General features: G+C 54.6%; 1 protein-coding gene across 1 annotated transcript in view; it reads right to left on the bottom strand.

The window, feature by feature from the left end:
• Positions 1-1,111: 1,111 nt before the first annotated feature.
• Positions 1,112-12,515, bottom strand: part of FRAS1 (Fraser extracellular matrix complex subunit 1) — a 172,862-nt gene continuing 161,458 nt past the window's right edge. The window contains exons 64-73 of the mRNA XM_042796609.1: positions 12,004-12,164; positions 11,014-11,228; positions 9,462-9,612; positions 8,321-8,428; positions 7,993-8,152; positions 7,406-7,522; positions 6,541-6,707; positions 6,008-6,213; positions 3,709-3,855; positions 1,112-2,806 (exon numbers count right to left, since the gene is read on the bottom strand). Of these exons, the coding sequence (XP_042652543.1) occupies positions 2,219-2,806; positions 3,709-3,855; positions 6,008-6,213; positions 6,541-6,707; positions 7,406-7,522; positions 7,993-8,152; positions 8,321-8,428; positions 9,462-9,612; positions 11,014-11,228; positions 12,004-12,164 (2,020 nt within the window). The 3' untranslated portion in view covers positions 1,112-2,218. The remainder of the gene's footprint in view (positions 2,807-3,708; positions 3,856-6,007; positions 6,214-6,540; positions 6,708-7,405; positions 7,523-7,992; positions 8,153-8,320; positions 8,429-9,461; positions 9,613-11,013; positions 11,229-12,003; positions 12,165-12,515) is intronic.

Here is a 12,515-nt window from a genome sequence, read left to right as displayed (position 1 = left end):
AATAAACTCGCTGGTCACCGTGTGTGCGGTTGTGACAGTTCATGTTCCTCGGCAAGTTGTGACAGCGGTTGATTTGCGACCGTGGCCAAAGGCGAGTTCGTTTAACCAAGCCCGAGCTGTAACGAGCTGGCGCGGAAGGGAAGAGGAGCTGGAGCTGCAGGCAAGCTGGAGCCGTCCCCAAACCGGAGCGGGACCGGGAGCAAACGGAGCCCCAGAGGAGCCGGAGCCGCTCATGAGCTGGGCCTGAAACCGGAGCAGGAGCAGCGGTGCAGACACAGACCGGGGCAGAACCGGAGCCTGAGCCGAGCCGAAGCCCTGGAGCTGAGCCGGGCCCGAAGCCCGCGCAGCGCTCTGTCCGTCCGTCCCCGCGCAGGGAGAGGCGGGGGGCAGCCGGGGTCCCTCCCGGGGCCCCGCAGGCGGCGGGCGGGGCCCGGGGCCGAGGGGCGGTGGGACCCGGCGGGCTCCGGCTCCCGCCCGTCGTGGGGCGGCGGCGCCCCCTGGCGGCTGCCGCGCTGCTTTGAAGCATCCGGGGCGAGTGACCGCGAGAGGCGGGAGGGGGGCGTGACCGGGAACGGGCGCGTGGGCGGGGCCACAGCGCGACTGCGGCGGCCGCGGTGAGTGGGCGTGGCTTCGCGGGGCGGGGCCCGACCCGGGCGGGAGGCGGGGGAATGAGTGGGCGTGTCCCGGCGGGGCGGGGCCGAGGGGATTTGAGCACCGCCCCCCCCGGTGGTTTCCCGGTGCCGGTCCCAGCCCGAATTAAATCTCTGAGAGGGGGGGGAAAAGGCGCTTTTCAGACCCACCCCCAGAACCTCTTTGAGCTCTACCCCATTTGCTGTTTGTACGATGCCCAGAACCGTTATCATCTAATTAGCCAATATTTAATAACTAATTAGCTAATAATTATTCAGTGATGACAGTGAAGGGTTTCCAGCCTGCCAGATGCGCAGAGCACACTGAGGAGCAGAGGGTGTCACTGGCTCACGCGGAACCCGCGCGGAGCTTCCGACGTTTCTACACTTTTGGTATTTGTAAGCTAAATATTCCCAATGTATTTAGTATTAAATTTTGACAGTCAAGGAGTGGGAATGATCTGCAGCCTCGTGACAGGCTCTTTTCAGTGCTGAAGGACGAGCACGGTCTTTAATTTCTGGTATTCGTTCAGTGGTTATACAACGCTTTGAAGATTGAACTAATTAGTCAATGTCTGTAAGTATGTTATTTACTTTTTATACAATCTCAAGGTATTGCAGTACTATTCAGGCGATGACAGTGATGTACGACCTCTCAAAAGCTGAGTCTGCTGCACCCAACAGGGGCTGCAAAGCGCTGGAGGAGAAGGTGCTTCCCTGACCTGAACCACGACCTGTTCAGTGTTTATTTTCTACATTTAATAATTAGTCAGTACCAATTACTAAGCCTTCGGTCTTTGTAAACAATAGTGAGCACCGTTAAAGGACGATACTCACACTCAAAGGCTGGTAGGGATCAGTGGAGGGGGCACACGGGGTCTCCCCCACGCAGGAGGGGGGTGCAGAGCCCCGAGGGGCTCCCACCCACCCGCACCCCACACCGGGGGCTGGAGGAGAGGGGAGGCGCAGGGAAAGGACACCCCGGTCACGCTCTGCGTCGGGTTTCCGTTCTGATTTGACTCCCCGCCGCGCGGTGAGGCGGGACAGTTAGCACCCCGTGCGACAGTTCACAGCCAGCACCGCCCCAAAACGAACCTCCCGCCCCCCCAAAACGCTGAGCACCAGGGTCGCAGGTGGGTTTGCTGGAGGGTTTTGCCTCGCTCCAAGCAGCAAACCCAGGGCCGCTTGCCTCGGGTACTGAACAAGCAGCCGTTCCTTTTCTTGCTTTATTCCATGGGGAGCAGCGAGTCCCTGCTGCTCTGCCCCGGCTGCCACAGAGCCGCCCCTTCACACCGGGGGGGGGGACAGTGTCCCCACGGGAGCCCCACACGCTGCTGCGGGGGGTCCCTGGGCCCCCCTCGGGGAAGCGGCAGAGCCGGGGCGGGTGGAGAACGCGCGGCCTGTGCTGGGCCCGGAGGCGGCTCAGCCGGGAGCGGAGGTGAGCTGCAGCCACCCCTCCTCACGGGAGTATAAAAATAACAGCATAGCTTTTCTTTTTTGGATTAATATTTGTTTGTTTTTTTTTGTTTTTTTTTTTTTTTTACCATTTATAAAAAGCTTTTACCAAATGAAATCATGTACGTGCTCCGTTAAACTTCCGTCCCGTCGTACAAATTGCTGTGGACTTTGACTTCCAAGTTCACCTGCTTCACCTTCCTGCCTTTCCCCTCGCAGCTGCCCCGCGTTTCCCTCAAGACATTAACGTTCCTCACGGTGCAGTACCGGCTGTCCAGGCCCTTTTTGGCTCCCCTGGGCAGCTCTACCTTGGTGTTGAGGGGATGCTGCTCCGGGACGGCCCTGGCAGCTTCCCGCTTCCTCCGCAGCTTTCGACACTTCCCGGCGAGGAGGCAAACTCCCGCGAGCACCAGCAGCAGCAGGGCGGCGGCGGCGGCGGCGGCGCTCCCCAGGGACGCGCCCGTTTGGGAGAAGGAGGCTGCCACGGCGCCTTCCTCCCTCTCCAAGACCAGCGACTTCATGTTGGTGCCGTTCTTGACCTGGTCGCCTTCGTTGTCGTAGGTTAAGGAGTCGTCCAGCGCCAGCCGCCCCTCGCCCTCCGCCAAGTCCCTGCGCCCGCGTTGCCAGCGGCGTGCGAGGGAGCGCTGAACGCGAGGCCCCGTCCTGCCTTCTGGGCCGATTATGTAGATGACTTGAAGGTACCACTGGTGTCCGGCTTCCACCTTTATAAGAAAGAGAAGGCGTGCAGACAGGGAATTTTAACTACGGCTTCTAGACCAAGTCATTCTGTTAAGGCAGAGCCGGTTGCGTTTTCTGTCCCGTTTCTTGGCTCGCGCAAGTATCAACAAAGCAGCTCAGCGTGTTTTATTTAATATTTATCACCGAGTGAGGTGTTCAGTCTTGTCACTCTTTGGCAACTGCAATCACCAATTCAGGAATATTAATAACAGGTTTTTAAAAGAGCTTCTTTCCTGAGTGCTTTGGAAAAAAAAAACAAACACCACCAGAATAAATTCCTCATCTCCATTTTCCGTGCTGGAGCTTGCTTCTTAAACCAGCTCCGCTGTTCGTTTATGGTACGATCCCAGCAAGGCCAAGAAGCCCCTTAACAAACAGAGGTCGCTGAGTTACAGAGAAGGCTCCTCTCCGGCGAGGGACAAAAAAATCCCAGAAATCAGGATCTAAAATTCTGCCCTCCATCGAGAGCTTCCTCTGTGTCCCTCACGGTCCTGCCGCAATGTGCTGGGCTCCTTCGAGCCTCTGCGCGCAGAGAGTCGCCTGCCCCGGCGGCTGGGGAGGGCTGGGGAGGGCTGGGGGGAGGGCTGGGGAGGGCTGGGGAGGGCTGGGGAGGGCTGGGGAGGGCTGCAGGGAGCTGCAGCCGCTTGCAGAGGGCAGGACGGCACCGCTGCCCAACAGGGCCCGGGAGCTCTCCCCTCGCCCCCCCCCGGAGAGCCCGGCTCCAGCCCGCTCTGCAAAGGCCACCTCGCTCCACCGGGGACCGTGTGGGCGTGGGGCCGGCACAGCAGGACAGCCGCGAGACCCACCCTCACGTGAGTCTGGTTTCTCAGAGCGTTCGGGTCACCGTGGAGAGGGAAGGGAGTTTCGGGCATCGCTTGGTACGTACCTTGTAGAGCGCGTCCACCTTGAGAGTGAATCCATCGACTCCGGGCATGCTGCTTACCGAATGAAACTCGGGCAGTTCGGAAGCAAAGTGGGCATCGAAGGGCACATCGTGGAAATACTTATCCGTCACTTCTGGCTGGTTTCGGTCCTGGAAGTCAGAGAGGCGTTAGGAAGAGGAGCGCACGCCGTCATCTTGCCAAAGGACACTCGAGGACACCCGCAGGCATCGCCTCCAGACGCCCAGCAAATATTTATGACCTCTGTGATTTGTAGACACTTTATGCTGTTTCAGCACTGGCTGTGTCAATATTAGGTTGGCAGAGCTGAAGATCAGGAGATGAGTTTAACCAGCCTGCTCCAATACCCATGCCAAAACCATTAACATTACCCTCAGCCTGCGACGAGGGCTGCTGGCAGATGGTAACTGCAAAGCCTGTAAAGAAAAGCTGAATGCATCTTGGGAGCTAATTGTAGATTTATATAAGAATAATTTCTGTGTAACTGATAAATAAATCTCCCTTCCTATGATGCCAGTCCTGTGAATTCCAAGCCACAGCATAAGCAGTGATAAGGGAAATTCTGAGCTTGGTATATCACTTCTTTTTCTTCCTAATTTGCGGCATTTTTTTGGTTTGGTTTGGTTTGTATTTTTTTTTCAGACTAAGAAATACTCATGGATAAAGAGTGAGGAAAAGCTGATCTTGTCTTCATGGTTTGCTCCTGTCTGCTCAGTACTGCAAAAGAATCCATGGGCTGGGTTTCTGTGGTGCGTTTTTTTTGGTATCAGGGGCGGGGGCTACAGCAGTCAGTGCCCCTGTCGTGGTTTGGGCCTGGTGGGCAGCCAGCCACAACGCAGCAGCTCTCTCTCCCTTCCCCTCCGGCAATGAGAAGGGACAGAGAGCCAGGCTTGGGGTCCGAGATAGGACTGGGATGGGGAAAAATCCCCCTTTTATGATCATGAGCAAAAGGCAGACTCGTTAGGGGAAGAAAAAAAGAAGGCCAGGGTCTGAGGTAGAGATATCGGGAGCAGAACTGAGCCTGGGAAGAAGGGAGGGGTGGGGGAAGGTGTTCTCAAGATGTGGCAATGCTTCTCACTGTCCTACTCTGTTAGGTGTTGTTAGTGTCTGTAATAAATGTCTGTTCTTCTTTTTCTTCCCCTAACGAGTCCCCTTCTTCCCCCCACTGTGAGAAGCTTCTCAGAGCTGGAAGTCAGACCCTCCTCTGGCCGGGGCCGAGCCCATCAGCTGCGCCTCTGCCATAATGTAGTTAAGAAGGGGAACCTGAGAGGGGGCTGGGACTTGTGAGGAGGAGCTGCGAGGAGGACGGGCAGCCAGGTCAGCGGAAGGAAGGAGAAGGGCGTGGGGGAGGTGTGCTGGAGCCCCCCCTGCCACACACAGAGGTCACCAGTGGAGGGGAAGCCAACCTGAGGCCTGTGGAGGAGCCCACACCGGGACAGGCGGCTGCACTTAAAGGAGGCCGGGACTCTGAGGGGAGAAGCAGCCCCCGCTGTGGGGGTTCAGTGCTGAGACGGCTGGAACATGCAGGGGGGACCCACGGCGGAGCAGCGTGGGAGCGGCTGCGGCCCGTGGGGAGGCCTCACGCCAGGGAAAGTTCCTGGAGAACTTCCCGGGAGCCCCGAGGAGCAGGGGAGGGATGTGCGGTGCTCACCCCACCTCCCGAGGAGGAGGAAGCGGCGAGTTGGCTGTGACCCCCATCCCCTGCCCCTCTGCTGCTGGGGGAGGAGGGGGAGAGATGGGGAGCAGAGCTGAGCCCAGGGAAGGGAGGGGTGGGGGTGAAGGTGGTTTTTTGGATGTGGTTGGAGCTTCTCACTGTCCCACCTAGTCTGTTAAGTGTTGTCTTTGTTAGCATTGGAATTAAAGTGATGTTTTCTTTTTCTTCCCCTAAGGAGTCTGTCTTCTGCCTGTGACCATAATGGGTGAGTGACTCCTCCCAGTCCTTAGGTGGATTCTTTGAGCCATTCCTGCCCCATATTCCCCCCTCCCCATCTCTGAAGGGGGAGGGAGGGAGGGAGTGGCTGCGTGGTGCTCGGTTGCCCTCTGGGCCGAAACCACAACAGTCCACCACATTTCACTTCTCATCCCTTCGTAGTCAGAATCTGTTTGTAGTCGGGGAAAAAAAAACCACAAACAAACAGAAAGCAGAAGCAGAGGACAGCTTTACAAGCATTTCAGACCCCTCACAGACGAGGGAAGGGTTTAGCACAGGCCCCACCAGACTTCTCCAGCCACGATCACACGCAACACTCAACATCGTGGATTTGTCCACAGGAGAAAACTTACCAGGAGGAGAAATCGGTGTTTCAGGTGCTTGTTGGGTTGAATACAGCCATACTGGGGGCCCTCGTTATAGACAGTGCCTGTTGGGTCGAAGAAAGGCACGTAGCCATCCTTGCCCGTACACAGGTAGACTTTTTCCAACTGCAGTTTGTAAGCGGCATTTAGGTTTTGTTCGGGGTTCCAGAGCACGCGGCCGTACAGGATTTGCCCTGAGGTGGGGAGAAAAACGGTCGGGTTAAATTCTCCAATTCAAGAAAAGAGCCACTGTTAGAGCCAAATACATCAACCTACACACGGCTCTGGGTTTTGAAGGGTTTTGCTTTGTGTGTGCAGATGACAAAATACCATGCCAGAGCGCATTCTTGTCTTTTCATGCTGTTACAGGGCTGTAACAGGCTCAAAATGCCATTCATTGCTGTAAAAGAGGCAAAGCCAAACCTGGGTTTTACCCTTCTCTCTCAGAGGAATGGAAGTTGTGAAGACAGAAACATTAGGTACAAGGAGAACAGGAAAGAAAAAAAGAAAATGAGTCTGACCCTTTGAAAAAGCCCCTTTGTAATCCATTTCTGCCAGAGCCATTTCGGATCTGGTGGGGTCCATCAGAAACACCTTCTCGTTGTTACAGAGCTGAAATTCCGTGTTTAGGGAGTAGACGACAGGAACCGGGCGGTTTGTCTGCTGGAAGGCGATGGGGATCAAAAATCTAAAAATTGGGAGAGGAAAGGAAAAAGGAGAGGTTTAGTTTACACACCTCTTGAAGTTACAAGCTGGTGACCTACGGCCTGCGTCCCCTTCCTTCCTTCCTGCTTTACCACCGATAGTCTAGTGGCCCGTGCTATGGTGGTATTCAACCCAGGATGACCTGCTGCCCTTCACCCTGCCCCAGTTTCCCAGTAGCGGTGCAGGGCTCTGCACGACCAGCTGGAGGCTCAGCAGGTTTGATTTTCTTCCCGTCGAAGGCTACGCGGGCTTCTGCAGCCCCGCGGCTGAAAACCACCGCCCGAGACGTCCGACAGCCCAGGAGAGCCCCTGTTCTGGCAGCCCACGGTCTCGCTGGGGGTGACAGAGGAAAGGCAGGCACACGGATGGAGGCGACTATTTTAAGAAAGCTTTTTTTTTTTTTCTTTTTAAAAGAAAGTGAAGACGCCTGTCTTGCGCTCGGGGGCGAGGGACCCTGCCGTGCGACGGTCTGGAGCCGCGCTGACCACCGGCCCAGCCCAGTGGCCTTTCACCACCCTGAGGGGGGGACGGTCTCGGTTGCAGGGGGACACCTGAGCCTCAAGGGAGGTTCCTCCCCTCCCCTGTTCCCTTCCTGCTGCTGCGGCAGCGTGCCGCACGCCTGCTGGGACCACCCGAACGGGCTGAAAGCGTCCTGCTGCCGCAGTGACGGGGACTCCTCACCGCTCGGGAGCATGAGCCGTGCAGGGCAGGGGCTTGTCGCCAGGCTCTATCCACGGCTGCGTGGGCTGCACAGTGCAGGGGATTAAGAAGATGGTGTACTCTCCAGAGTAGTCCTTCCTGGGAACAGACAGGAGACATTGCGGTCACAAACCGAGACTCCAAGAGGTTCACCCAGCTGACGCGTTTGCCAAAAAGCCACCGTTTTCTGATTAGCGTAAGCGGGCAAGACAAAGTTCATAGCTGGACCTCTCCCGTGCCTCAGAAATGCCCACCTACTCCAGCAGTCGCAGGAGGTACAAATTTGACCTGCGGTGTTTCATTCGACCCTCTGTGCAAGGAGCCCAGGCCGGAAGAATAAACGGTCACAGACAGAACTAGTAACGAAAAGGAATTTTTTTTTTTAAAAAAGCGAACCCGGTATTTCTAGATCATAACACGCCTGCCTCCACCAAGCACAGGGTGGCTGCCGAAAGGGCGACAGGGCTTGCTCTCTCAGGCCTGGATTTGAAACCGCGGCGCCGCTGCTGTTAGCTGCGCACACGTTCATCGCTTGAGGACGACAGCGGGGCTGAGCCCGCAGCCCTCACCTGTTATAGGAGCTGGTCGCTCGCCAGAGCTGGTAGGGAGAGTCGAAAGTCTGAGCGCTCCAGAGGAGCTGCAGGTCAAATTCAATCCCTCCCAAGTGGTCTGGAGTCATCAGAAAAGACTTGACGTCTGGCAGGCTGTGGTGCTCCATTACGAAAAGCCCTGGGGTGGGGACAAATAGGTGATGAATAAGGCGGAGTGCGGGGAGACCCCGATGCTGCACACCTCAGCACAGAGGAACTCCTCATGGGAAGAGGGACTTGCTCTGCTACCCGTGTTTTCAGAACAGATCTGTATTTGTACGTTGATTTCTTCCTCTAAGGCCCTCACCTCTGAACTTGGCCTGTGTCTTGAACTCGATAACGAGCCGGCCGTCCTCGCGGATGTAGATCCTGATTATCTGCAGCCGGGCTGAGAGAACGCTGTCCGTCTGAATCCCTGCACAGCGCAGCAAGAACAAAGTCACTGGAGAGTCCACGGAGCACGGTGGGCTCCGTCAGCCCCACGTAGCTCCAGAAGCACCTGCGGGAGCTCCAGAAAGGCACGGTTTAACTGGGATCGTCCTTCAGTGAGTCAGCGATACGCAGTGGTCACGCATACGGCCATACGTAACGGGGGCATTACCCACATGTGCCGCCTAGAGTCTCAGTCAAGCATAAGGAAAGCAAATCTACTGAGCTCCCCCTTATGATTAACCTGTGAATGTGACTTATTTTACATAGGAAAATTGTTTCTGGCTACTCCAGGCCTTAATTCCTGAGTAGCCCTCCACAAAGCTCTGTGAGTTCCTCCTCTACAATACTTAAGTGTCACCGCTGGCAGAATAAAATCCGAGGCGAGGTGCTGCCTGTTCCTCGTGGCCCTGTGAGCAGCGGCGCTGCTGATGGCTGCGGGCACGGGGCTCACAGCACGCAGAGGCTCCAAGGGTTGGGGGAAAGGAAAATCAACAAGCTGGGCATAGAGGACTCGCAGGCACGGGATAAACCACAGACAGACACACGGGTCTGGATGTAACCACCAGCAGAGGACAGGAATGATTCAGGGCTCGGCGCTGGGAGTCCTGCTGTTTTATCAAACAAGGGGATACCGTGGGGAAAAAAATCCACCTGGGAGAGCCAGGAAGGAGGCTGAGGAACGTGCCTGCAGCTCCCACACGAGAATCACCGAAAAGTGTCGGAGAAATCACTCCAAATATCCCACAGGGAGCAACCTCAGCCCGGCTGTGAGACTCCGAGGAAGAAATAGCTCTTTTCCTGCAGCACTTCCTAGGGCTCAGCGAGAACTGTTCCCATCAACGGAGAGAGGCTGGGGGGGGACATGACAGCCCCCTCGCTAAGCTGGACCCAGCCTGCATGCCCTTTACTTCAGCATGTCCCACCCGTGCTCAGGACTGCGGTGGCAGTGCAGAAACTAAGAAAAAAGTTAAAACCAAACCAATTCTCCCGCAGCCCTTCGAATGCCCCGGACCTACCCGTCCTCCAGAGAACGGTATCGTAGAAAAAGGAGAACTCCATCTCTGTGTGATGCTCGAGAGAAGCCCAACCTCTCGGCGCTGTCACGTAAATATAGGACACATAGAGCGGGACGTGGACTGTTAAGAAGGACTGAGCAGAGTCTCGTACCTGGCAGTAAAACCCAAAAAAGGTGGTTATGCACCTTGCAAAGGAGAGACGCTGGCCCAGACTCACAGCACCCACTGCGTTTGCGTTCTGCTCTGCAAATGGGGCAAAAAGCCAGAGTAGCTGCAACAGAAGACTCCTTTCTAGTTCTGGACCATGGATGTCCTAAACACAGGGAGGATAATGCGGGGACAAAGTATTTCTCAAGCAATATCACGTCACTGCTCTATAAAGACTGAGTGTTACTGGCAAACAGCTGATCTGCAAAAAAGTCTGCTGGGCTGCTGTTTAACAGCTAAGGATGAACTGCTGGGAAAAAGTATGCGGGCACAGAGTGCTCCTCACACACTACTAAACTCCTACCAATAAGTCAGAGATGACTGTCTGGACTTTTTTTACCTTCCCAGGTAGGTACTTGAGACAAACTTGCATTTGAAATAAGGGTAAATGCTAAAGCACACGCTGGTGTCATGGTACAAAAGGAGCTGTGGTCACAACTTCACCTCAAGTTTCCAATTCCATGAGGTAAATGTAAGCAATTGTGCTTGCTCAGGACTGCCCCTAAGTGCATCTGAAACACCACAGCTCTCTGGCTATACATACACCATTTATTATCTGCAGGGCGCAGCTGTATTCTGCAAGCCCCTGAGAGACCTCAGAGAGACATTCCAGACTGGTCGGTGCCAGTCTCCACCTACTAAATTATGCGGTTGTTCCGTTCAAGTAGCTTCTCTGGATTTGTGCAAATAATTGGAGCTATAAAAGGAAAGTTAACAAAGTATTCCGGACTGGCGGGAATTAAAAGGGATGACATTGGCCATAACATTCTGACTGGGAGTTTAATACAAGAACTTAACAAAGATGAGATATTTACTTGCGTGGGATCTACCTGTACAATCCATCCATGAGAGGGCAGTGAGACACGGCTAGCAGCGACAGCTACTATTTTACAGAAGAACATTTGTTTGGCTTTTGGTCTGCCAGTCACTTCATTCAGAAGTTACTGAAGAACTCCCGTGACCTTGCTCCACTGTGGAATACAAACCGATGTGCCTCTGCTATGTTCTTTGCTCACTTATATCGGTTAAGAACACAGTCAAAATTGTAAAAGAATGGAGCACAGATGAGAATGTTTTGTATTTCCAGTGCATCCTTATATTAAAAAATAAAATATTTTACCGGCGCTCTGAAGATTAAGAGAATAAAACCTGTGCTGCCCCAATGAAAATAAATGAATTCAGTGCCTTTCACAACGCGCCGTTCTTTTCTAGGTAAAAGCAGGAAAAGCCACGCTCCAGTTGTACAGAGCAGAGCAGCAAATATACGCAGGCACAAAGCGGAGCTTTGCCTAAGGACTGAGAAGGACCTGGGTTAGGTGGAAGAGCTTCGGCTATGGCATCTCACCTGGAAGTCAGCGGTGACAGAGCCTCCGCAGACATCGATTAGTTCAGTCATGTCGTAATAAGCATCGAAAGTCCAAATGCAGCTCTTCAGGTTGAGGTGCTTATAGAGCTGGATCGTCTTCGGCTCTCTCACTGCGGGGTCAAACTGGTAAGGCCGGTCGTAGCCAGGACCGAGAGCGATGATGTCGTAGGTCACCTCATCCAGAAATCCTGCCTCTGGGATTAAGAGATAGCAGGACACCGATCGCTCCAGATTTTCAAGAGCCCGAGGCCAAGTACTGAGGTCTCATTTTCACTCTCAACACACGTCAGTGATCTTAGGGACTTAATGGGCTCCTCTCCCTTCGTCATGCTAGAGGTCAAGCTGAATACACATGGGTCTTCACAGGGGAAAATGTTATAGGAATGGGGTAAGAATCCTAAAAACCAAGCTTATGAACCTATGAATTAAAAGTTGAAGTTTACAAAATGCAGAACAGCTTGAATATGCAATGAACAGGATGAAGTCCAACAATCCCCTGCCCACCATGGAACAAGCGCGGACCGCACCGCCCTGAGCGTCAGAGACACAAACTGCCTTTTAAATTTGGCTCTGGCACTCGCTGCAGCAGTGAATGTGCTTTTGCTGCTTCTTGTTGCCACGCGGGAGACCTCAGTGACACGGACACAGCGATCTGCTTCCTGTGGGTCCCTCTCATGGATGATCACAAGACACATTTGAAAAGCAGAAAATCACCAGCACGCTGTGAACCTACAACTTCCTCTAACAGAGCGATGCTGCTTAACCCCGTTATCTTTTCAACATGCCCATACGTTGCAGCTCGTCTCCACCAGGGCAACTCTGTTCACTGTGGTTGGTACAGGGAGATGAATTATTATTTACACAATGTCAAGAGAGCCCAGAGGAAGACAAAGCCACCTTCTCTGCGTTTCTTCACTGGCTTCTCCCTATCACCAAGTTCAGAAAGCAAAGGCTGGCTTTAAAAATTACCTGAGATGCCTCTGAGGTCTCTGACGGTGACCAGGTTTGAGCAGACATGCTGGTGCCTGTAGATGGACTCGGAGAGAAGGAAATGCAGGTTGTGCAGCGGCAGGGTGGAGATGAGGGGCAGCATGCCATCCTGGTGAGGGATCTGCACCGAGATGTGGATTCTGGAAGAAACAGTGGATGAAACAGCAGAAAAAAGCAGCCCTGGCAGGCACGGGAGCCTCACGCATTACCCCACACCCCACAGCAGACAGGGTCACCCTGATATTTCGTTTCAGCTGGATTTTCCCATCTACACAACTGCTCCTGAAGCTGTCCCACCAACTCCAATTTCCCTGAGGGGAAGGGCAACCCCTCAGCAGAGTAGGGTGGGAGGAAAAGAGTGGGAGCACCACCCCGAGCACCCCACGCTGTCCCAGAGGGCACACTGCACGGAGGGATGTGGTTTCATACACAGGTTCTCCCCTGGACCTCAGGCAGCTCTGTAAGGCCGGGCGGCCTGGGGAGGGACTGCG

The sequence above is a fragment of the Tyto alba genome, unplaced genomic scaffold (genome assembly GCF_018691265.1).
Source record: "Tyto alba isolate M040663 unplaced genomic scaffold, T.alba_DEE_v4.0 Super-Scaffold_23, whole genome shotgun sequence".
In the NCBI taxonomy this organism is placed as follows: Eukaryota; Metazoa; Chordata; class Aves; order Strigiformes; family Tytonidae; genus Tyto; species Tyto alba.
Note: the sequence above shows the minus strand (reverse complement) of the source record. Positions and strands in the feature narration are given on the sequence as shown.